General features: G+C 36.7%; 3 protein-coding genes and 1 long non-coding RNA gene across 6 annotated transcripts in view; 2 read left to right on the top strand and 2 right to left on the bottom strand.

Annotated features, from left to right (window-relative positions):
* Positions 1-1,410: 1,410 nt before the first annotated feature.
* Positions 1,411-5,074, top strand: terb2 (telomere repeat binding bouquet formation protein 2). 2 transcript variants are annotated; one of them, XM_059346789.1, is made up of 7 exons: positions 1,411-1,686; positions 3,204-3,285; positions 3,398-3,537; positions 4,403-4,464; positions 4,545-4,606; positions 4,703-4,779; positions 4,878-5,074. In XM_059346789.1, exons 1-7 carry the CDS (start codon positions 1,680-1,682, stop codon positions 4,952-4,954), a joined length of 507 nt encoding a protein of 168 aa, XP_059202772.1. In that variant the 5' UTR covers positions 1,411-1,679; the 3' UTR covers positions 4,955-5,074. The 2 variants fall into 2 exon arrangements, with proteins under 2 accessions (XP_059202772.1, XP_059202765.1); XM_059346782.1 differs by lacking the exon at positions 1,411-1,686 and adding an exon at positions 1,705-2,040.
* Positions 5,075-6,061: 987 nt separating this feature from the next.
* On the bottom strand, positions 6,062-7,190 carry LOC131982404 (uncharacterized). Its single transcript, XR_009395395.1, has 2 exons — positions 6,936-7,190; positions 6,062-6,682 (listed from the first exon to the last, which is right to left on the bottom strand). It is a non-coding gene; the product is annotated as an uncharacterized LOC131982404 (long non-coding RNA).
* On the top strand, positions 6,374-11,682 carry sord (sorbitol dehydrogenase). Its single transcript, XM_059347032.1, has 9 exons — positions 6,374-6,509; positions 6,624-6,657; positions 6,982-7,146; positions 7,887-8,046; positions 8,169-8,287; positions 8,742-8,807; positions 9,838-10,016; positions 10,456-10,577; positions 11,137-11,682. Exons 1-9 carry the CDS (start codon positions 6,456-6,458, stop codon positions 11,300-11,302), a joined length of 1,065 nt encoding a protein of 354 aa, XP_059203015.1. The 5' UTR covers positions 6,374-6,455; the 3' UTR covers positions 11,303-11,682.
* Positions 11,683-13,621: 1,939 nt separating this feature from the next.
* Positions 13,622-25,206, bottom strand: part of apba2b (amyloid beta (A4) precursor protein-binding, family A, member 2b) — a 105,895-nt gene continuing 94,310 nt past the window's right edge. For both annotated transcript variants that reach the window (XM_059347015.1, XM_059347020.1), the window contains exons 11-15: positions 24,862-25,041; positions 21,349-21,561; positions 21,144-21,263; positions 19,619-19,759; positions 13,622-15,051 (exon numbers count right to left, since the gene is read on the bottom strand). In XM_059347015.1, the coding sequence (XP_059202998.1) occupies positions 14,980-15,051; positions 19,619-19,759; positions 21,144-21,263; positions 21,349-21,561; positions 24,862-25,041 (726 nt within the window). In that variant the 3' untranslated portion in view covers positions 13,622-14,979. The remainder of the gene's footprint in view (positions 15,052-19,618; positions 19,760-21,143; positions 21,264-21,348; positions 21,562-24,861; positions 25,042-25,206) is intronic.

Raw genomic sequence — 25,206 nt, 5'->3', positions numbered from 1 at the left:
TGGAGAAATGTATGGCACTTTCACATTTGACAATAAATTATTTGATTTGAAAAAAGGAAATGTTAAAAATTAGCTAGGGCCTTCAAAGTTACCAAGTCTGAACACATATGAACACCTATGTGAGATTTTGGATCAACACTCTCCACCATCATCAAAACATTAAATGAGAGGTTGTCTTTTTGACTGCGGTGTTTCATTATATTCCCATGATAATCCTACACTTTTGTCAGTATATATTTTTGCATTTCTCAATGTGGTAAGGTGTGCAATGTGTTATCCTGTTAGCCTCCAATAATAAAACTGGTCACATTAGGAAGTAAATCCTTATCTCTGAAATGTAAAAATCAATTTCTATAAATGGCAAATGGAACAGGACCACAATGGCATCCCTAAGGAATGCCCTTTGAAACATCATAGATCGAAAAACAGGACTGGCACAAAATACAATATGCAGACAGGAGGAATAATAGGTTTAGATACTGAGAGACATTAACCTTATCATATTTGACTTTCTGTGGCTTTAGAAACATCAGATAAGATTACAATACAATAAACATAATTTTAGCAAATGTCATGTCAACAGGTTGAGGTGGTAAGAAAGAAAAATCCTAAAGAGGATATAATCCCTGTCTTTGCAGCTGCAAAACAGTAGGATTTCCATGTGAATTGTATGTTTTCATACCTTGCATCATCACCCCTGTTCATTCAGAAACTTGCGTATGTGCAGCTCACAATCATCTGCTGATTGCTGTCCGTTGGATCCTCTCCTTGTCAATCTCTATCAGTGGCGGTTCTACACAGGGGCCTCCTGGGGCGCCAGCCCCTGTGAAGAAGCCCTTGGCCCCTGCTGTGGCCCCTGTGTCAAATTAATAATAAAATGATCAATTTATAACAATGAACGACGGAACAATTCTTACCTATTTTTTGTTCAAACAATATCTCATTGTACACAAAAGGAACCCAGAATGTGAACATTGTATAATAGTTTAATAGTGCAATAAAAGCTAAATATAAAGATCATTCTCACTGTACTGCACTTTCAAAATAAAAAAAGTTTCACAAAAATGAGAAATGTCATTGTCGTACAAAAATAACTGTTAATGTCTGTAAGTCTCAGTGTTTCAATCAATGTAGTTCTTCCAAATATGAGAATTTTAGCTAAAATAAAGGTTTTGAATGCTTAAATATCATTTTTGACGATTTTTAATGTGCCCCTCTGATTAAACACTGGCCCCTGCTTGGCCCCCACAGTAAAATTGGTCTAGAACCGCCACTGATCTCTATCCAGAGGGCCCATGTCTGACAAGGTCATATTAATAAAGAAACATTGTAGAAACACTGGTTACTTTTCACTTATAAAGTTATTTGTGGTAATAATGTTGATAAGACAGACTAGTCCCGTCCCTCCCACCCGGAGAGGAGAGTTACCTGACTGCTGTTCCCGCAGTTCATTTTCATGCTGTTTCTTTCTCCTTTTCTTATTCCCCGAGGGATAACTCCGCTTCACCTTGCTGGGTTGATGCACGTGCACTGGGAACCTGACGTGCACGAGCAGCGCGACGGACGGTCGCAACCGGTACTGAATAGCTAACTAGCTTGCTAATGTTAGCTAAGTTAACCGCACTATTTTTTTTATTTTTTTAAAGGAAGCGCAGTACATTTTTCTTCCGGTGACTGTAATGGCAGGTTTGTTAAAAGTTTGTTGTTCTAATGAAATATAAAAACTAAGCATTAAACAATACAACCACTGTCATGAAGGTGGTCTTACAAGCCCGTAACGGACGTTAACCTACCGTTAGCTCGTCTCAAGCCTTGTTTAGTCAGTCGTTCGTTTCGCTGAACTTCGGACATTTCCGACAATTTTCGACAGCAGAGCCGATTGAGCGCCAAACTTCAGAGCAGCAGTTTAGAAAGTAATGAAAATGAGCTAAGATCTTAAAAGCTTACATCTTCTTTCTAAAGAGAGGACTGTAGCTATGTTTAGGAATAAGTCTGCCTGGTTCTCGAGCAGTGTGCCAGAGACATGTCACGAGTTTTGGAGTAAGTAAACTATTAGGTCAATGTTTAACATTTGAACATCAGCTTGTGTGTATAATGATCTGCTAAGTAATGCTAACTGTATTTATTCATTAAAAGAGATAGTGAGCTAACTTTTTAATTTTTTATTTATTTATATCAAACAGCAATACAATGCACAATTACAAAGAAGAAACGAGTTACAGAAAGATAAACAATGCAAAAAAATAAAATAGAATTAAATATTTAAAAAATAAAACAGAAGAATAATTAAATGGAAAAGAATGAAAGAAATAAAAAACAAAAAGAAATAATAAAATAAACAGATGCAAGATTACATATTAAAGACATTAAGCGCATTAAGTGCATATGTTGGCAGTCTTCACAGCTTTTTTGTTTTGTAGACAGGAGAGAGTTGAGATATACTGTTCAAACTCTGACTTCAACAAAAAGAAATTAGTTTCTTTACTTGAAAACTAACATTTGTGTATGTGGTATTTGGCAAAAAGAAAAATTAAATTTAACAACATGCTGCAACTGTCATTATGTTAACATTATAACTAAAGCAACACTTGTATATCATGTTTTAAAGTAATCTAATCTAGTAAATCTACTTGAGTAACTCAGTTCAAGTTGGAGCTACATTGCCATTTCAAAACATACTTTGTTTTTAATGCCGATATATGGATGCATAATGCATTTACTCAATCTTTTTCCCCTGTTTTTCTGAAATCAAGAGAAAAGTTATCATGGACAAAAAAAAAGTCTTTTTTTTTTTAAAGAATTAATGAGATGACCACCATTCATTTACAAAAACTAACCTTTGTCTATAGATTCTGCTCTTCAAATTAAAGAGGAAATTATCTCTTTCAAAAATCACAAAGCAGAATGTAATTAATTGAGAAAAACTAGCATTTTTTCCCTAACTGAAACCATAATTGAAACACAAGCCAGTTGAGTAGTCTTTGGGACCAAAGCTCCTGCTACCTGTCCCTCAACCATTAACTCTTTTCAAAGTCACTCAAATATTTTACTCTCGCCAAATGGATGAACATTTTTAATCAACTGGGCCTGTTAAGCTGGATGTTCATTGTTTAATTGTACCATGCAGGTTCAATTCCTTATGTTTCTCCCGTTTTATTCAGGTTTTTGCTTTAATTCGTCACCTGTTTTTATTTGCTTTGTAGTACTGGAGGGTGGCTCCATCGCTGACTGGAGAACAGCAGATTATCTTTTCAGTGCGGATGCTAAATGTCCCGATACTCTGAGGTGAGCGTGATGGAGAACTGGAAAGCTGCTCATTTATCATCTAGCAGATCATTCTTAAGTCATATTTTTTAAATAATCTAATATAAGCTATCATTTTCATTATGTTTTTCAGGATATTTGAAAGCAAAGATTATCTCTGGAACAAGGTGGTGGTTTTTCACAGCTTGTTTCTGTCCGTATGTGAGAACCGCCAGAGTGTGAAGTCTGTGCGTATTGGTCATTATGTGCTGCCTCCAGCCTCAGTACAGGACGGTGAGGACCACTATATGTTTGTTGACTCGTTCTAGATCATACCAAGTCAGTGGCTCCCAGCCTTGGGGTCAAGACCCGTAATAAGATCCCAGAATAAGGGATAATTAGGGGTTAGTTAAATTTCTGTAGCACAAACTGTGTATTTTCTTCAGATTTTTCTTCAAGCTTTCATTTTATTGTTAACCCTCTAGAGTCCATGAAACCACCGGCACGTTACTTCTTTGTGATGTGAAGACATAAAAATGAAGCAACATTGAGCTTTGCCATCAGCTTCCCTCTAAAGTTCTGTCTTGAAACTCCATGCCAGATTTTTTTTGGATTATATTCAGCCAAGTAAAACCAGAGATAATGTCAAATATATTTAGATTAAAAATATAGAACTAGAGATTATCCTCATTTTACCTGTTATATGTAATATTTGCAACCTGTATTCATATTTGCAACATTTAAAATTCTGTGAATTGAATTGAAATGTGTGATTGAAAATATAATTTTCAAGATCAGATTTTATGTTTTCCTTTGTTTCTTTTGGGTTCAACATTTTTACCAAGTAAGTCAAAGTTAAAAATTAATTATCAGGACATATAGGTGAGGTAACGCTGAAAAAACTGATACTAACATGGCATGGTGAAGATTTTTAACAGATTTTTTAAAGGACATAATAGCCCAAGATTTCAGAGCGTTAAATACTGAGTTGTTTTACCCTCAAGTGTCAAAAAACATCAGACTTCAGCAATCCACAGACATAATGTGTGATAGTCATTGCTAAAGCCAAAAAATTGGGATCCGCTCTAATTATTAATTTCAAAGCAAACCAGTTTTATGAATTATAACTCATACTGTGTTCCTTTTATTCTCATTTAAGAGGTGAGACATGTGGTTGGGAGGTTGATTTGGGAGTGTGAAGAAGAGCGGTCGGTGGCTGAAGTAAGTACTCCAGCTAAAATCATTTTTTACAAAAGCAGAAAAGATAAATCATTTTAGTTGGACTGACTTCTGCGTTACAGGATTTCAATGAGAGTTTTAGTTTCCAGACAGAAGATGGGTACACTGAGAAAAGCAAAAGCAGGTATGTTAAATTTCCACTGTAAATATTTGAAATTAGATCTCAATTATTTGTAAACTTTCCACTAAATGAATGAAGTCCATGTTACTCTTTTGGAAGCTCTGAAACATCTGACACAAACTCACAAAGTGAAGACTCTTCATGTGCTCATAATCCATCTGATAACATGCTCACAGGTGAACCATTTATTATAATTTACTTTATAATCTTTGATTCAAACTATCTGTACGGTGTTAACATTACAGACTTTTTTCTGTTTACCTATTCACTACAGGGTGCGTGAGCATGGACAGCCTGCAGAAATATTCAGGTGATCTGTTTGATCTTCCTCCCGAATGTTGTCGGAAGTAGATGTCGCACTATTTGCAGTTGCAAGCTGTAGATAATTTACTGATTACTACAAATGAGTTATGTTTCATATTCCAGTAAATTTGCATTGTCTACCTGCACTTGAGTGTGCAGTGACAATAAACTCATAACGTCACTAATTGATCTGTTATTTGTCTTTATTTTATTGCAGAGTTTGGTTGTTTTAATAATCAGAATCCAAACATATAATAAACATCATTCTAAAATGGGCCATGCTGCTAAATACTAAGTAATTTCATTGTTGGTACTTAAAGTATATTTTGATATTAATACTTTTGTGCATTTACTTAAGAACACATTTGAATACAGGACTTTAACTTGTAACAGTAAACAAAAGTGGCAAAAAAGAAAAAAAGTGGCAATATCATTGTAAAAATATTCAGTTTCTTTATAGAAACACTATATACTTTTGAAAACGTACTTTTCCTTTTCCAATGATACATTTGAAGACTGCAGTGTAGATAGCATGAAAAGAGTAAAGTTACAATAACATTACTCAACAATAACATATATATTGTTGCCATATCTTGAGAAATATTTTATTCTAATGGCATTATTCCTTTTTCCCCTCCAAACTTTATTGTATCAACAATAATACAAGTCTCAGAAACCTTGTGTAAATAAAATAACTCTACAACTACAAGCATGCAGGGGGACTAAAGGATGTGAAACAAGGAACATACTAATAAGAAGAGTAAATGTTGAATAAAAACATTGTAAAGCTTATACATTTTTTAAAAATCTTGTTGATGAAAACTTTGGATTTATAGATATAGAATTTAGTCAAAAATAATAAGCAGATCAATCAAATAGAATTGTGAGTTTGGTCTTATGTAGTGAATCCAAATAATACATTTTCCCAGAGTAATACTTTATATGATACGGAAGAGGATTAGGGCCACCCAAGAAAAAAATATTTGAGTGCCGACTTTATTCTCAGAATTCTGACTTTAAATTCTGAGGATAAAGTCAGAACTATTTTTTTTCTTGTGTGGCACTAATCCTCTTCCGTAATATGATGCTTTATAAAAACTAAAATAAAATATATATATATATATATATATATATATATATATATATATATATATATTTTAATTGGATAATCGTGTCGGACTGGGTGAAGTACGGAAGTTAAAGGGGGTTTTGTGCTAATTAAAATCACGGCATATCGACGATAACGGCTCAATAGTAACTCATAATCAATATCAACGCTACGCAAATACATTTCAAAGTAATATCTAGCAGCAGCGGGAGTAATACTTATTTAATGAGCGCAGTTAAGTTTATTTGTGTGGTGGCGGGCACCCCTACAAAGTGGACTCTTCCGCCGGTCAGTGGCCAATCACACGCTTTGTTTTGGTGCCAGCCCCTGTAACCGGAAGCTCGCTGCTTTCTGTACTTTGACACGAGAGAAATCTTTCTTCGGACTCTGTTTACTTCTCTACTTGACTTCTCTCTGTTGAGTGTCGAGTCTGTCTGAGTCATGGCGGAGGAGAACCTGTCCGTGGTGCTGCACGCGCAGGGAGACCTGCGGCTGGTAGGAGACACACCGGTCTTACTGTTTGAATGAGATTATTAGTTACAATCTGTGTGAATTAGACTGACTGCAACCTTTAGGTTTATTTGTTTGCATTTTGTCAATTTCTCACAGGAAAACCGCCCCATCCCGGAGCCAGGACCTAATGGTATGCAGGATTGGGTCACACATTACTGAAATGTAGCCAGTTACAAAAAAAAAAAACATTAAACATCATGACACTGTTTGCAATTAATCAGATCACACTAAATAAATACCTAAGTATTCTTCAAAATCTAGTAGTTTGCAAAGTGCAAATAAAATGCATTTTGCACGTTCAGCATTTACAGTTGGTTAAATCAAATGACTTTCAAAAATACTTTTACAAATTCCATATTTGATATATATATGCAAGACTATAATAAATGTATTCTTGAACATGCATACCTTGTTATGAGTCAGTTCTGGACCGTCTGTGTTTTGTGCCTTGCAGAAGTTTTGCTGCAGATGCACTCTGTGGGGATCTGTGGGTCAGATGTTCACTACTGGCAGCACGGCAGAATTGGGGACTTTGTGTTGAAGAAACCGATGGTGTTGGGGCACGAGGCAGCAGGCCGGGTGGTGAAGGTCGGATCAGAAGTCAAGCACCTTAAAGTGGGTAAGTGGGTGTGCACTGCAGCAAGGTTATAATAGTTTGGGATTTTTTTTCTTAGTTTGTTTTATTTTGGTGTGAACTTTTGTTTTCAAATTCAGTTAGTTTAATTTGTTTTTAGAGTGAGTTTGCTAGTTTTAATTAGTTTTTTTTAAATGCTTAGTTTATTAGTTTTAGTTTTGTAATGGGGTATTTGTTAGGTACAAGATTCAAAGAGGTCACAATAAAGTTTGCCTTTATTTCCTTTCTTATCCATCTCAGCCCCAATAATTATTAGTAATTAATATTAACTCAAAACCAGATAGATTAAATTGATTTCATATCAACCAAAAAGGTTTACGTATGAAAAAAGTTGACAAAGACGAAAGGAAAGGAAATTTTCGCTATAATTTTAGTTAGTTTTGTAACCACACATCAGTTTGTTAGGTATCGTTTTTTTAAAAACTGTCATTTTTTTAATTTTATTTCAGTTGAAGCAATTGTTTTTTTCAATTCTAGTTTACGTTATTGCATTAGTTTTCATTAACTATAATAACCTTGCACTGCAGAAACCTGCCATTCTGTTAAAAGAGAAATTGACACACTTTTACATTTCACACTATACTTTTTTTCAAAGGTAACCCCTGGTTATTTTGCAACCTGTACCTGCAGCACCATCAATGCATTTACAGATATGCAATTATGGCACATTCAGTGTCTTAGTCCTTACATTAAGGACTTATCTGGACTTCACTGTGTATTCTCAGGTGACAGAGTGGCCATTGAGCCTGGCGTGCCTCGTGAGATGGACGAGTCGTTGAAAAACGGACGATATAACTTAGCTCCGACCATCTTCTTCTGTGCCACTCCTCCCGACGATGGAAATCTGTGCCGATACTACACACACAGTGCCAACTTCTGCTACAAGTAACAGTTGTTTTGTGTTTTTTTAGGATTGCAGCCAGAGATTACCAAACAACTGCCTGATGTGTCGACTGCCAACTGACTCTCTTGCCTCACTTTTGCATATGTCCTCTTTTGTCTTTGAGGTTGCCTGATAATGTGACATTCGAGGAGGGAGCTCTGATAGAACCTCTGTCTGTGGGGATCCACGCCTGTCGCAGAGCCGGCGTGACCCTCGGCAGCACCGTGCTCATCTGTGGTGCAGGTAAAAAAAGAAAAAAAAAGTATTAATCTCACACAATAAAACAATTCGCTGAGTTTCAGTTGGAAAATTCCACCGACAAGATACTGCAGGCTGGTATAAAATGAGGTGATTAAACTGTTTGTGCAACATGCCCCTGCAAGTAACCAATCAGTGGGTGCAGTCACAAGAGTGGGAATCATACTGAGTCAACAAAACTGGAGTGAAAAACTACTGAACCTTCACACAGCTTGGAAGAGACTTAATATTTAACAAATCCCTTATGTTGCAAAAACAAGCTAATGCACATTTATATCCCTGTGTTAGCATTACCAGGTGAAATACTTGTTTCTTATAAAAGTAAAAGTACATGTGACTGCGGAAAACATTATGACACGGACACTAAAATTTTAATGTCCAAACTGAAAATAAACTCTACAGTAGTACAGCATCTTGTTTATTTCTCCTCCTCCCACAGGGCCGATTGGATTGGTCTGTCTGCTCGTAGCCAAGGCGATGGGAGCTTCGAAGGTCGTCATCACCGGTAACACACACACAGTCTGTTTTTTTCTTTAAAGTGAGGTTGTACGAGGTACTTACACTAGATCACCTGCAGTAGATTGGGGTCGGCACAGTTTAGAGAAGCAGGCAGGAGTATCAACATGTGAGATAAGCAATGTGCTGAGGTGGATTGAGGCAGCAGCTGAAAGTATTTTAGCCACCTAAAAAAAAAAAAACCCACCATGAATATCTTTGAATATCTTTACAGCTTTATTTTGCCACCAGACAGACCTGTTTAAGTTAAGGTGGGAGGATCTAAAGATGAGAAGATATTCCTTTATTGATCCCCATGGGCGTAATTCAGGTGTTTCAGCAGCACAAGTACAGAGTGAACACAGATCAAGAAATAAAAATAGTATAAAAATACAAACAACCAAGACCAAACTAAAAAAAACTAATAGTGCAAACATGTTAAAGTGGCTATGCTCTCTTATCTATGCTCTCTTCAAAGCCAGAGTATAAGCCAGTGATTCTATCTCATAACACATGAGATGCTGGTTAGTTTGTGACTTTAGGGAATCCATCTGATTCACATGATAGCAAAGTCACTCAAACTAACTAACCAATCGAGGCAGCAGTAGAGGTAAACCACATCATTTTGAACTTTTCAAATATCTTTTTTTGCACATTATGTCCATGAGAAAACGAATCAAAAATATAAGTGACATAAATATTTCTATACATTTATGTAAGCAGAAACACTTATTTTAAAAGAAACACCTCCAGAACACACAAACAAATGATGTCCTTTAGCGCAAAACTTAATTTTAATTTTACCTGTCTTTCTCTCTGAATCACTCTTTCTAAGCCGGTATAAGGACTATGGAGTCTGCATGTTGGATGCTTTAACATTCACAGCAGTGGAGCAATGCTGACACACCGTCCTCGCCTTACTAACTCACAAAAAATGATCTAAACTACCCCTTTAATTATAATGACAACGTACAGATTCTGGCAACCTCTTCAGTCCAGTCTCTCCTTTTCGTCTCTCATCCACGTTTGCTTTTTTCCAGATCTGTTCCCTGAGCGTCTGACCATGGCCAAAGAGTTGGGTGCAGACTTCCAGCTGACGGTGAAGAGAGAGGACAAACCTCAGCAGCTGGCCAAGACCGTGGAGGAAAAGCTGGGCGATCAGCCTCACATTACTATTGAATGTACTGGTGCGGAGAGCTGCATTCAAACTGCCATCTATGTATGTCAATACTCTTAGTCAAGACTGCTTAAAGTTTGATTCATAATTTTAAAGAAGCTCTGCATGAAGTATAGACCAGGGGTCTCAAACTCAAATTACCTGTGGGGCGCATCAAAATGACAACAAAAAAAAAAGACACAAAATGACCATTATTATTATTCTTTTTGTAAATGTCGTCATAGAAACTAGTGAAACAAGGCTCCAGCTTGCGCAATAAAGGGACCTTCCACACACAACACGGTAAAGTGCCATTCATATAAAACTTTCATTTCAAAGTGAAGGCCGCAAAATATCGCCACGAGGGCCGCGAGTTTGAGACCCATGGTATAGACAATAGTACTCAGAATAGTATTTATGGCACTTATTTTGTCTCCTTGCACAAGTTCATAAACCTGTTTTGATTAATTGTTCATGTCTAATTTATTTATTTTCCTGTCAGGCGACACGCTCAGGAGGTGTGGTGACGTTGGTGGGTCTCGGCCCTGAAATGGCCACGGTTCCTCTGGTCAACGCCGCCGTTAGAGAAGTGGACATCAGAGGAGTTTTCCGCTACTGCAACACGTAAGAAAACCTCCATTAATAGGCCGTTTTTGCTCCACTTGAGAGAAATAATTACAGCATTTATGCCCTTGACTGAAGAGAGCAGGGATTAAGGCCCCGTTTACACGAAGGGAAAACACAGATATTTCCATGTGGTTTGGCCTCTCATTTACACAAAAAACACGTTTTTATCACGGAAAACGATTATTTCTAAAAACTCCGGGCAAAGTGGAGAATTTGGAAAACTCCGGTTATGTGTTGTCGTGTCAACTGGGAGGTTGACGGGGTTTTAGGTTCTCACGCTCATTCTATCTAGTTGTTTTGAAAGGTACAGGAAGTCGCTCGTGTTATTCGTTGTTGTTGATTCTGAGGATTCAGATTGGCTTGCATGGCTTTATTCTTCTCCCTACACTGCCGCCCATATAATAGGTTTGGCATACTTATGTCGCTCGACGGCGTATTTATGCGGGTTGATGTAAATGACAACTTTTTTGAAAACGGAGGGGGGGAAATATTTGTTTCTCTAAATACCCTGCTATGTATAAACGTGGCCTAAAACTCTCATCTCTCTGTGTTGCAGCTGGCCGATGGCCATCGCCATGTTGGCGTCCGGTAAAGTGAACGTGAAGCCCCTGGTGACCCACCGCTTCCCCCTGGAGAAGGCGGCCCAGGCCTTTGAGACCACGCGTCAGGGTGTGGGGGTAAAGGTCATGTTAAAGTGTGACCAGAATGACCAGAAGCCCTGATGTGACCCGCCTGAGAGCGACTCAGCATGACAAGCGGACACAGACGCCAGACGTTGGACGTTGACCCTGAGAGATAACAGAGCCGGAAAACAGACACACTAATAAACAGCACTGTGAACCGACTTCAGCTCAGAGATGTAACTAGCTCCACTATGGTACCATTAATTATTTCATCAAGCCCTTTGATGTATAACAAACATTTTAATTGTTTTCTAGATGTATATAATTTGTTCAATTTTAAATTTATAATAATTTTACACACGGCTACTGTAGAAAAAAAAGAAATTCTTAAATAATAAAATTAAAATGACAAAATGTTTGGTGTTTTTTTATATTTCATTTTCACAGAACTTGCACTTCTTAATTCCAAGCATTAGGGGGAACTAGAGGCTCAAAAATAAAACCTATAGTACAGTGTTTGTCCCAATTCTCTACTCTATACTATACAACATTTGCTATATACAAGTCTTTAAGGCACTTTTTCACAAAGAGAATGCAGAAATCTAGGTACTTAATATTAAACTGTCTTTAAAATGCCAAGGTTTATTAACCAGCTCTTCCAAAGACTGTTCGCCAAGAGCATAAAGTCTTTAAACTGTCAATTGATTCATTTATTCGTTTTGCAGCTGTGCAACAATACTAGGACAGACCTTTAACAACACTCTTAGAAATCAAGTGACATCTTAGGTCGAGTATACTTCTCTACTTTTCCATTCATACACATTAAAGAGCTGAGCCAGAGTTTTTGCAGTTAATTAACAAGAAATCATCAAAAAAAAGCATGTTCTTTGAAATAGGCAAGACTTTTTTCTGGAGTTGTTGGTTACTCATCTAATTCAAAATACTCAAAACCTGCTTATTTTAATAAAACATTGGTATCTAGTGTGAAATTGAGACACATTTAGTAACTCCTATAATGATAATGATGTTCACTTCATCTTACTTAAAAATGACAAGGCAATTAAAACTTTGACTTTCTCAAGATTCTGAGATTTCAATTCCAACACATCACATCAAAATCATGAATAAAATAAGTACCAACATAGTTTTTGTGTAGTACAGTAAGTTAAAAGTTGCACTTACCTCCTGCAGCAACATTATATTAAATTTCTGTCATATCTTCTTTTAATTTCCTGTCAAGAGACATTTACTTCAAACATGCACCAAACAAACTTAACAACCCCAATCTGCTCACTGATCTCTAACCAGGTGTGCTGAATGATGATAATTGTTTATTAGGTAACGTTCTCTAAGCACCATATAAGGGCAGGTGTTGTGCTGTGTGCAAATACTGTGGTAAGAACGTCTATCTGTCTGTCTGTCTGTCTGTCTGTCTATATATATAGCAAGAAGTGTGTGTGTGTCTAGGTCATATCTCACTGACCGTTAGTCAGACTGACCTCAGATTTTGTATGTGGCTTGCACATGGCACGAAGGTGTGCATCCTCGATTTTGAAGATTTTTTCATTCATTTTTCAAAATATCATTATTTACGTACGATCGAACGCCTTTTAGGGGAGCTCCGCCCCATTGTGTGATAGGCCTACACCTGGTCAGTAACACAATTCACTCTGGATTTCCACCCTGACTCATCTCATCTACAAATTAATTTAGCCTACCTATCTATAGGAGTTTTTTTAAGTGCGCTACAAGGTTTGATTTTCCAATAATATTCAAATACCGGTAGTTTCCAGCGAATATCAGTGTTCAATGTGTATGTGCTGGATGGTGTGGTACCTTATGAAAAGTGTTTTATGGAGTTGCAGATGTTGTAGTGTGGCATGTAATGTACGAATACATACTTCCTACAGACACTGCACTAGAAAATAAAATAATCTATGGAGCTGTTCAGATACAGACACCAGTATAAGAAACACTCTTGATACAGCCCAATACACTGGATACGGTATCGTAACGGCATTGATCCCAGACACATTATCATACCATTTATGCTACACAGAAACAAAAACAGTGTTGTCACTAGCTACCTGATCCGTACATTCTGCCTGAGAAAGAAGCAAGACAGCTCACTCATTCGCTACTTCCATCAACAGCTCCAGAAAACTTTTTGGTTCAAACGTTTTGGAACAAGAGTTTTTGAGCTGCAATGATGAATTTTTAAACACAAATTTACTTGCAAAGAAAACATTTTCCTCAATAGTTTTGCTCTCTAGTTTTTGATTGCACAGTGGAGTTTTTCTTTCAAACCTTTTCTGTTTAATCACACAACAAAGACACAAAAGTGAACTCACTTTTCATACAGCAACCTTTCTTAGAAACAGTTTTCAGTTTGATCCAGTCCAACAAAACACAGCCAGGTTTAGCTCAGATTTTATTATCTTGCCACAATGACATGAAACTACTTTACGAGGCATGCACACAGATAATGTTCATATGGTTAAAATTTACTACGATGCATTGTAAAACCTTTACCGGGCGGTAAGGCTTGTTTCTGTCACAGTGTGTGATTCACAGTTCTCTCTTTCCCTCTCGAGACTGAAAGCCAACATACAGGTGGGGAAATGTTTGCAGTGACTAAACCTGTGTGTTTTGTTTTGTTTGTTTGTTTGTTTGTTTGTTTGTTTTTAACATGAGCACAATACTAGACACGTTTCTCTTTATGTACAGACATTCTAATACTGCTTATGGCAATGGGACAGCTCGCACAACACAGTTACATTCACAATCCACTCATAGTATGCATGAGCTTCAGTCAGGAACACTAAAGATGAACACACAGTAGAGTAGCACGCAAAAAAGAAACTTTTCATACATGTGACTTTGATATCAAAAGCATAATCGATGCATGTTAATAGTTTTACTCGGTTGCTTGTTATTTAAATGTGTGCGAGTGTTTGTACATGAGATTTAGAAAAAAGACTTCAGAGGTTGAACTCGTGTATTGCCGTTAAATGAAGGAAAATCAAAAAAGGATATGGCGTTTCTCCCATAAACCCTTGCTGCGAGCAATGGTTCGATTCACATGTACATTAAACCAACGTAGCATATCTAACCCCAACATTTCAAACACATTCCCACTTTTTCACCACTATAACATCCCACATTTTTCATTGTGTCTTCGCCGTCATCACGGAACCGTTTCAGTTCAACGGCGAGATTCAATAAATATTTACAGTGCAGCTGTGGCCCCCTCCCTCCCTCCCCCACCACCGCCTTCATATTAGCAAAATATGTATTTACATGAGAAATAAATAAACAGAGAAGAAAATGAAACTATACAAGGAGTATAGTAGAAGTATCATATTGCATTACATGGATATAAAAAAATAAATTGTGACGCATTCGCTCGATAAGTCCGTCCACACGAATCTCACTGGAGTGACACGGAGAAGCACAGACAGGACAAATAAATAACACACACACTCTCTCACACACACACACACATACACACACACAGTCTCTTCAGCTGGTCAGATGGAAAAAAGCATCTCATGTCAATAAAATGGCCGTTTTGCATGTTAAGCACAGAGAAGGAGAGGTGATGAGGAATTGAAGTCATCAGCTCAAAGAAAGAAAAAGAAAAAAGAGGAGAGATGGAACGGACGGGGAGAAGCAATCGTCCCCCGTCCCCCCGCTCGCTGGTCAGCTTGGTTTGTCCCGTCAGACAACCAATCACAGCTGACGGCCTGTCCTGTGGAACGGTCCCTGGCCATCCATTATATGTACATAGGTGTCTCCTGTCCTGTTAGCAGTCTGAACATGGCCGCCGGCATCGTCTTCATGTGGATCTGGAATAAATAAATAAATAAATAAATAAATAATGTCAATTAGAGGGCTGAATATTTTATTAGTTTATTTCTATATTCCATGTTGTAGAAGATTGAGAAAAAACATGGTCAGGGTAACTTTAAACTTTAACAGACATTGTTTATTTCCCCAAAACGCCCTTTTGTTTAACTATGTTTCCATATGTATGCAGGTTTAGTAGTACAGATGCATCTCAATAAATTAGAATATCATAGAAAAGTTTATTTATGTCAGTAATTCAATTTAAAAAGTGGAAATAACACATTATATAGATCCATTACACACAGAATGAATCATTTCATGTCTTAATTTATTCTAATTATAGTTATTATGGCTTACATTTAATGAAGACCTAAAATTTAGTGTCTCAAAAATTTGAATATTATAAAAGACCAATTTTAAAAGTGTGTTCAATATGGAAATGTTGACCTCTGAAAAGTCTGTCCATGACTCAATACTTGGTTGGAGCTATTTGACTGTCATTGAATTGTTATTGTTTTTATTTTTTTTAATCAATTTTAATTTAAAAAAAAAATGTAAACATTTGTTCAAATGATACTATAAAAAGCTCAGTAATAAAATTACCCAATCATATTTTAGTTGCTTTTTGTAAGTTTATATAAATGTAACTGATTATGATATCATCTCAAATAAAATGGAGACCCCAGAATCCAATTCCAATCACATCCAATAAGCATATATCGTATTGTTGTGCAAAAAATCAATATAGTATCATGTTGTATACCCAGTCATATACAAAGTATCTAAAAACTGCTCCACATTAACAAACCATCAAATAACTCTTTCATGTATTTGCTAGTGATACAAACAGAATAATATAATATTCTGTAGTTTTACTTATTTCAGGAGTTTTAATTCTAAGGACTTTGATATTTGTATGTATATTTTAAGCAAAGGATCTGAGTAGGTCTTCCACCACAGTTTAAAGAGATCACACCTGTTTTTTTATCAGCTGTTAATTCTACCTTCTCCAGATTTTACAGTAAAACCAAAAGCTAGAAACTTCAACACTGCCTCTGTCCTTTTGTTGGTTTTGGTTTTAAATCTCAGGCCTGGTTTCAATATAGCAGACTTAATTATCCCACAATGCAACATAAAGAAGTAGTGTAAAATCGATGGCCACTAAACCAGAGATATATCGACAGACGTGCAGTGGGCAGACAGTCAAAAAAAAAAAAGAAAAGGTGAATTTATATGGCAGCTGGGAGAGAAGAATGACCTCAGTGGAGGTTTTGATTTTTCCATCTTTTACACTATATAGCCTCCACACAGAGCTCCCTCTATAGTGAGCAGTGAAAGTTGTAAATTACTTTGAACAGACTCTCACTCCTGTGCTCCACACAGAAAATAACTTGACAAATCGTTTCTATTTAAAAGTTTCAGAAGGTTGAAGCTTCTTTCCACAACAACGGAAACTTTCATCCATTTTAGCAGCATTTTTTTTTAGTAGCGTGACATTTTTGGCTGGAGTTATCCTGACTTTTCAAGTTCTAACAGGAAATGTCCTCCAATTCCCATAAGGCTACTGAACTGCAGACAGAAGTCTAATAAAAGACAGCAAATGCCCGTCTGATAAATGCCTCTGATAAAACTTTCAAACTCAACGCCAGATTTCCTGTTAAAAATGTGTTGCTGCCGAGCCCAGACTGAGATAACCGTCAGTTCTTTTCTTGTTTTACTAAAGGACGTGTCTCTAGTGTTTTAAATACAGTTAATTCTACTTTTAAAGGTATAATATGTAACATTTTCACAATAAAGGACGTGTCTCTAGTGCCGCAAGATATTAAACAACTGTTTTAAATACAGTTAATTCTACTTTTAAAGGTATATGTGACATTTTCACAATAAATTATCTAAAAGCGAGAAGATCTTTGTTATACATTTTGTTTTGTTGTGGTCTTACATTAGCCCAAATTAAAAATCTTTAATCTGCGATTTTATTCAAAGGCAACTGACTGTAACACGTGGTTGCATCTTAATGATGTCATATAACATTTGTCCCGTCTAGCTGCCCTAACTTCCAGGAAAACCAGATGATACATCAGAGAGTAATTGTAAATCATACAGTGTGACAGAATTATACTTAGAAACATACACTGACCAGCCGCTTTATTAGGTACACCTGTTCAACTGCTCATCAAGGTTATTATAGTTAACGAAAACTAACGAAATAACGAAAACTCGAATTGAAAAAACATTTTCGTTAACTGAAATAAAAATAAAAACAAGAATTAAAAAAAAAAAAAAATTGTATTGTGTGGTTACAAAATGAACTAAAACTAACTGAAATTATAGTGAAAATATCCTTCGTTTTCATCTTCTTGCAACCTTTTTGGTTGATATGAAATCTATTTCATCTATCTGTTATGACCTAATAAACTTATTGGAGCTGAGATAGATAAAGGAAATAAAGGCAACATTTATTGTGATTTTTTAAAAAGCTGACACCCAACAAATACCCCATTACAAAAAACGAACACTAAAACTAATAAAAACTAAAATAAAACTAAGCATTTTCCTAAAAATAAAAACGAATCAAAACTAGCAAACGCACTGTAAAAACTAACTAAATCTAACTGAATTTGAAAACAAAAAATCACAACGAAATTAAAACTAAAACTAATGAATAATCCAAAACTATTATAACCTTTCTGCTCATTAACGCAAATATCTAATCAGCCAATCACATGGCAGCAACTCCATGCATTTTGTGCTTGTAGACATGGTGAAGAGGAGCTGCTGAAGTTTAAACAGAGCATCAGAATGAGGAAGAAAGGTGATTTAAGTGACTTTGGTTGTTGATGCCAGACGAGTTTTTCACAAATTGCTGATCTACTGGGATTTTAACACACAACCATCTCTAGAGTTTACAAAGAACGGTCCGAAAAAGAGAAAATATCCAGTCAGCTGCAGTTCTCTGAGCCAAATTGCCTTGTAGACTCCAGAGGTCAGAGGAGAATGGCAAGACTGGTTCAAGAGGATAGAAAGGAAACAATAACTCAAATAACCTCATAACTTGTTACAAACAGGGTCCAACCTTGAAGCAGAAGACAACACTGCTACTTTGTTAGGTACACCTTGTAGCTAATAAAGTGGCCAGTTAGTGTAAATACAAAATAATAATAAAATAACTATGACAATAAGACGTTGTCTTTTTTTTTCATTGCTGTCATTTTGCACCCAGTAGATGGGTAATTTATTGATGTGATAGTAAAATATGGATTCAGCTTTCTGTGATGTGCTACTATGACAAATGGTTCATGACAAGTTAATGTTAAACATTACGAAAACATTAAACACACTCATAAAGTTAGGAAGAGCTTAAACATGTGTATTCTGTACTTTGGACCTTTATTCTTAAATCTTTCCTGTCACACGACCATAAAGTTATTTTTAGAATGATTGTTTTGAACACAGATAACGCTGATCTAACCCACAAATAAAACATTAACTCGTCCATTAGTTACATCAGATAGATTTTCATCTACAAAGGTGGTTGTTCAACAGTGAAAACAACGACTCCCATGATCCCACACTACTCCACAACATCTAGTCTTTGTTATTGTTTTAAATGAGAGACCTCTAGTGGCAGAAGTCAGGTACTGCTTGTTAAAGTAAATAGTCGTAAAAATGTAATATTTTGTACAGATACGCATTCATATACTAATATGTTATTGTCGTCTGTGTGTGTTTGTGTACATCAGTTCTTCTTTATGCATCTTTGTTGATGAGAATGTGAATTGGAAAGCACAAATACACTGGGTTAGCAAAGAAATAAGCAAATCTATTGGTATAATGAGGTAACTACAAACTGTCTTCGTACACTTTATTATAGTTTAATTTATCCATATCTTTCATATTGTAATATAGTTTGGGCAAGCACCTTTCCTACTACACTCCACAGAATTTTGGTTCTGCAGAAACATTTTCTTGGGATGGCAACACGATCCGAGTCACAAGCCTCATCTGTACCTCTTTTTCAGAAACTCCAGATACTTTCTGTTCATGACATCAATACCTCTCAAATATGTGTTTTTATTTTGAATGTATATTCAGATCAGGGAAACTTTGGAAAGCACTTTAAGACTCATTTTAAATTTAATTCTCAGGTTTACTCTTATCCAACGCGCCAGTCTTTAAATCTTCATCCTGCAAGATTTCTTACATGCAGAGAGCAATTTATTGTTAAATTTAGGCTGACTAAATTATGGAATACCTTTTCTAAAAACCCACTTAACTGCTGTTTTAAAATTCTAATTCACACACCAATACACTTATATATCACGTTCATTTTTGTTTTTATTATGATTTATGTTATTGTCATTATAACTTGTTGTTGATGTAATTCATATGTTTTTTTTCTATTATTAGTTTATTAATTTCTTATAACTATGACATTTTAGGTGGAGGCTTTAAATAAGCCCATCTGGGTTTTCTGCCTCTCCCTGAACTTTACACTATATGTTATCTTTGTCATTTTATGTAATTCTAACTGTGCAAATAAACCAAAACCTAAATCAGTTTCACCTCGCCAACAGAGTTGGAGAGGGCCTGGACGATCTTCTCGTGCGCTGTGGCCACCACGCTCTGCCCGTTGATCTCGATGATCCTGTGACCCACACGGACTCCTCCTCGCTCAGCGATGCCTCCTCGCATCAGACTGCAAATCTGACAAAACACACAGAAAGAAACAGTCCTGTTGTTATCTGCAATTTGTGAGAATACAGAGTAATGTGAAAATTAAAGCCTCGGGAAATATCTGCAGAGATACGATGATGAAAAAAAAAAAGCTGAGGCTGAGAGTCTCTGAGAGAGTTCATGTTCAAAAGGCTATGATGAACTGATAAACTGCACATTACATCCTCGCTAAAGATAATGGGATTTTTTTTTTGGTTTAGCAGGGATTGTATTTGGTGTGTAAATACTGTTCAAGGCAAAACAGTAATTTATCACAGCGCTGCAGATGACAGTGTTGCTTCGCTGTGTCCACTACAGAGAAAATAAAATAATGAGCAGATTAATCTCAACTGAGACAGGAATGTGAAACACACACGCTGTACGGTAACAATACAAAACACACCAAACATAATACCAAAGTTTAAATTATTAAAAGTTGCTGTGATGTCCTTAAGAGTGCAAAAATGTCAACAATGTTTAAAAAACCTGCCATAAATATATGTATTAATATTAGTTTCAACTTTCACTGACTGAGTAAAGTCTTTTAACCCTCTATAGCAGCCATTTTCAACCTTGGGGTCCCGACCCCAATTGGGGTCGCGAGATGATTTCTGGGGGTCGCCAAATCATTTTGGAAAAAATATAAATGCACAAAATTAATATTCAATTACATAATTTCAGACAGGGAGGTGTTTTAGTTTTTGTCTGCTTCATTATTTGTCCAAAATTCGTCGTAGCAGCTGAGTTTGTCTGATCTGAACTGTGAGATTCTGTTCAGTGAGCACAGCGGAAAAAATAAACAAACAAAAAGAAAAACAAAACTGGTGCGTTGTTGCTTTACCACAGCTGCTGTTTGCTAGCAGCTAGCTATAACTGATGCTGGAAAAATTAAGCAACAACATGCATGTTATATCAGACAACATACCCATTTTTGGCCTGTCAAATTTCTACAATGCATCTTTTTGAGTGATGCAATACTTAAAGAAGGGGGAGGAGTAAAGGGAACCAATAGCAATGCTTTCATTTGTCACATGACCTCCAGGAGGCCATATCGAAACCCTTTTTTGCAGACTTTTCCAAAGTAAACAGCTTTGCCATTTTGCGCCACAAAAAATCACTCAAAATGTAATTTCCTTTTAATTGTTTTTATTTATAACTATATTTGTGTATGATTTTATTGTATATTAATAACCGTTTTTAAATGTGCTCTATAATAAACTTGGACTTGACTTGACTTGAACTTACAAACGGTTCTGATTGGAAAACAGTCTGAGTGACCGTATGCATCTACCAGAGCAAATAAATAAAGCAGGTTTGAGTAGTTTCCAGCCTCACAAGCTCCTGGTTTACAGAGAGAAGTCAGAATGATACTCACGATGCCGTTCTGGACACTGAAGCCCAGCTGGTACTTTAGATCTGGTCTCTTAATGAGGACGGTGGTAACCGGAGGGCAGCTGACAATGTTCATTTTCACCTGAACCTGGTTCTTTAAGCCCTTTAACACAAGCATAAACACACAAACAGTCAAAAGCTTGTTCAGTTTAGAACAATGTTAAATCATTTATGTCATGTCTCTGTACCTTAATGATTCCCTGACAGGTGGCGAGTGGCAGCCCCACGAGGCTGGTGTTGTTGATGGACATGATCTGGTCTCCGATGCTGAGCTTGCCAGATCGAGCCGCTGGCCCGCCGTTCATCATGTTGGCGAGGATCACCGTGGGCAGGATGGAGCCCCAGCCGGACTCCACAATCACCACACCCAGGATCTCCCCTTTACTCTTCTCCAGCTGCAGCTGTGGAGAGGAGACACTCGTTGTCATATTTTATCATGTGATCAGAATTTAAACAACAGTGCAAATGTAACGGAGTTAATAAGAAATGTGATTCCACTTGCCATATTTGTTTCAGAGGGATAAGGACTTGAGTTTTTTTGTAGTTACTTCTGTTTTTAGGGAAATTTCACCTACGTAAGAAGAAATGGGCTGACTCCAAACCCAGTTTTGTTCACTTTCTACAGGAACTGGAGCAATACTGCACTTCTATTAAAGGACTTAAGAGCAAGAAGGCTCTGAAAACTGACTTTGTTTTGGACCAATACTTTATTGATTGAGGAATCATGAATCTTGTCTGTTTCTTACCCTGTGTTTATTTTGGAATTGCTGTTTATTTGATTTTGTTTGTGTTATTGTTTCTTAACCCCCTGGCAAAAACTGTATATATTGTAAATTGTTATTGTGAATAAAAAAAAACAAAAAAAAAAAAACAGTCTATGCTCTCAACACGCGAACTTGTTTGTCCCATAGTAATTAAACGCAGCACCCCTGTGGTTTAGGGTCGTGAACCCCGGGGGGCAACAGTCGGACCTTCGTGGCTCCCTGGTAGGTGCACGAGCTATGAGGTCCGTCATTTTTCCATATTAATTACCTTATTTTCACTACAAAGGGGTGGTTTAAGTTGTGGTTTTTTTCCCAACATATAGCTACCTTACGGTTGAGCCCGTCTTTTTTTGAAAAAAAAAAAAAAGTTGGCGGTGTTTTTATTTTATTTTTGTTTACAAAATGGCTAGTGCCACAAGTTAGCTAACCTGCACTGTCATTTCATTTTATATTTTCCAGATTTTCATATGTGTGTGAGAGGGCAAAAACCTGACTGACTGTACAATTAATTCCTGTACCAGGTATGCTTTGTATATTATGTTCATGTTGAAAATAATTGAGCAACAGTCGGAACTTCGTGGCAATTAATTCCTGTGCCAGTGTCCAAAATAAACGGCTGGATGCCAAATGAGATGGTCGTCTTCATCTCGTCGTAAATTACACAACGCCAGAAAGAATACAAAAACGCTACACAAACACACTAACATTTCATCACTACACTCATGCAACTCGTACACTCTCGCAATGGTGTCAGAATCGTTACTCTGTTTGCATCAGCGTGTTTCTGTCTTTTTCCCCTCCACAACAGTTTACTGTAGCTGATCAGTTAAGATCCTGATTCAGCTACAAACTGCTGAAGAAAGTGTAGACAACTCACTTTAACTTAAAACAATATATATTTCTTTTTGATGTGTCAGAAAATTCACATTTTTGCAGCAGTTCTCTTTGATGGATCAAAGCAGAAATCTGTGCTGTAACAGCAGCCTTACAGCCTCTGCAGGCTTTATGGTGAATTATAATCCTCAGCAATTTGTGCAGGTGTTATGGATTATCAAATAATATCTATCTATCAGTGCTGCTTTACATTTTCATACCTTGATGATTTATTATTCATTCCTATAAAACAGACCATGTTTTATCTATGAATGGATTCTGAAAATGTACCATGTCACAAAAATACTAATACTACTTATGCACATTAATAAATAATATTACCGTTCATGAGGAAAAACTATGAAACAATGAATGACAGCTTTGTTTTTTTGTCTCCATCAGTGAGAAACTGGAGCCCAGGTGGAGGCGTTGCACCAGCAGGATTACTCCGTTAGCAAGGTAACTTCTAAAAATAGCATGCAGCAGCTTCTCTGCACGTTTGTTCAGTTACAGCAGAGAAGCTATGGTTAAAGTAAAAATAAGAAATAAGTCCTTAGTCTAATGGCCCAAATGTGTCTTTTGTAACAGGAGTCAAATTCACAAAAATGAACTATTGAACTATCTGAATCAATATGCAGATATGAATAAAGTTGAACTACGAGCAAGCTGCTGCAAAATGTTATTAAACTACAAGTTTAATGACATGTAAAACCCTGATTCCAAAAAATTGAGACACTGACTCAAACTTAAATAAAACAAAAAATAATTTGCTAATCCTTTGTGACATTTATTAAACTAAAAACTGTACGAAGACAGTATATTTCATGTTGACACTGATTAACTTTTGTTTTGTCAAGTATACACCCTGAATTCAGTGGTAGAATGTAACTAAGTACATTTACTCAAGTACTGTACTTTAGTACAAAATAAAGGTATGTGTACTTTACTTGAGTATTTCCACTCTACGTAACTTTCTACTTCACTAAATTTGGAGGCAAGTATTGTACTTTTTACTCCACTTCATTTAGCTGACAGCTTTAGTTACTTTTAAGGGTTCAGATTTAACATAAAAAACATGATAAATTCAAAGTGATAAGACATTTTTTTAACAGTATAATAAGTTAAAGCACTGCTTACATAAAGGCATCAAGTCAAATAATGTAATAATATATTTAGAATATGTAAAACAATCTGAGTGGGACCATTCTGAATAACAAGTGCTTTTATTTTGATACTTTAAGTACATTTTGGTGATGATACTTTTGTACTTTTACTTAAGTAAGTTTTGAAAGCAGGACTTTTACTTGTAGTGGAGTAATTCCACAGTGTGGTATTATTACTTCTACTTAAGTTAGGGATCTGAATTCTTCTTTAACCACTTCCTGAATTGACGCATTCGGTTATAATTTGGTTTATGCAGCTTCCAAACTTTTTGGGAATCTGGGTTGTAGTTCATTATACCCAAACACAGCCAGTAACATTTCTACACAACAACTAAGCTCTGTTTATGTTTGGTGTAGACACTAAAAGACTACAGAGATGTATTTATAGTAATGTATTACATCAGCATTTTAATTCGCTACTGTGAACTCGTCATGTAGAAAACATGAAGATGATGCGACTAGTTGGAAGCCCTGAGTAACGGATTTATCCTTGCCACAGCTGGTTAGGAAGCGTTAGTGCTTCACTTTGCTTCCACTAAAAATGACTCATGTGCCTCTGATGGAGCAGCTGCGTGGTGGTGCCCGTGCAGCCTCCATGCTCCTACAGCAGAAACTGTTCACGCTTTCTAATTCTCCAAAAGCCTCCAGTAATGCTTTCAGGGCGCAGTGTTAGCTAAATAGGAAATGCTGAAGCAAAAAAAAAAAAACGTTGACATGCTCCGAGTCGATCTCACTGTACCATCTGCCTCTTAAGCTGTCTAATTAGAGAACAGCTACTGTATACTTGTGTGTTTCTCTAATGGCCCTGCAGCACACACGTAAAATCTTTCCGTGTTTATGTTCTTGTTTTCTTCCTGCACGACACGACACATCTTCAGACGCACACTCGATATAGGCCAACCTCTTTGCAGTTTTCAGAGTTGGAGAAGTGAATGAGGTCGTCATTGTACATCTCCTGGGTGTTGATGATGTCGCTGTACTCCTTCTGACTCAGGTCTTCAGGGTTGATGCCATTGGCTCTCAGGAACTCCTGGTAAGCGACGCTGAACGCCTGGCCGATGGACTGAGCGATGAGCTGGGCCTGCAGACAGATAGAGCAGCAATCATGACACAAGCATGCATTGTGTTAGCTCCAGAGAAGCTCATTTCACTGAGCTGTTTATAAATAACAATACCGTGGGATAAGGCGCATGCGGAGGCATCTAACAAAAGTGGCATTGAGGGTGCCAAGAATATGTTAAGGCGT

Source organism: Centropristis striata, chromosome 2 (assembly GCF_030273125.1).
Source record: "Centropristis striata isolate RG_2023a ecotype Rhode Island chromosome 2, C.striata_1.0, whole genome shotgun sequence".
NCBI classification, from domain to species: Eukaryota; Metazoa; Chordata; class Actinopteri; order Perciformes; family Serranidae; genus Centropristis; species Centropristis striata.
This window is presented reverse-complemented; position numbering and strand designations above follow the sequence as displayed.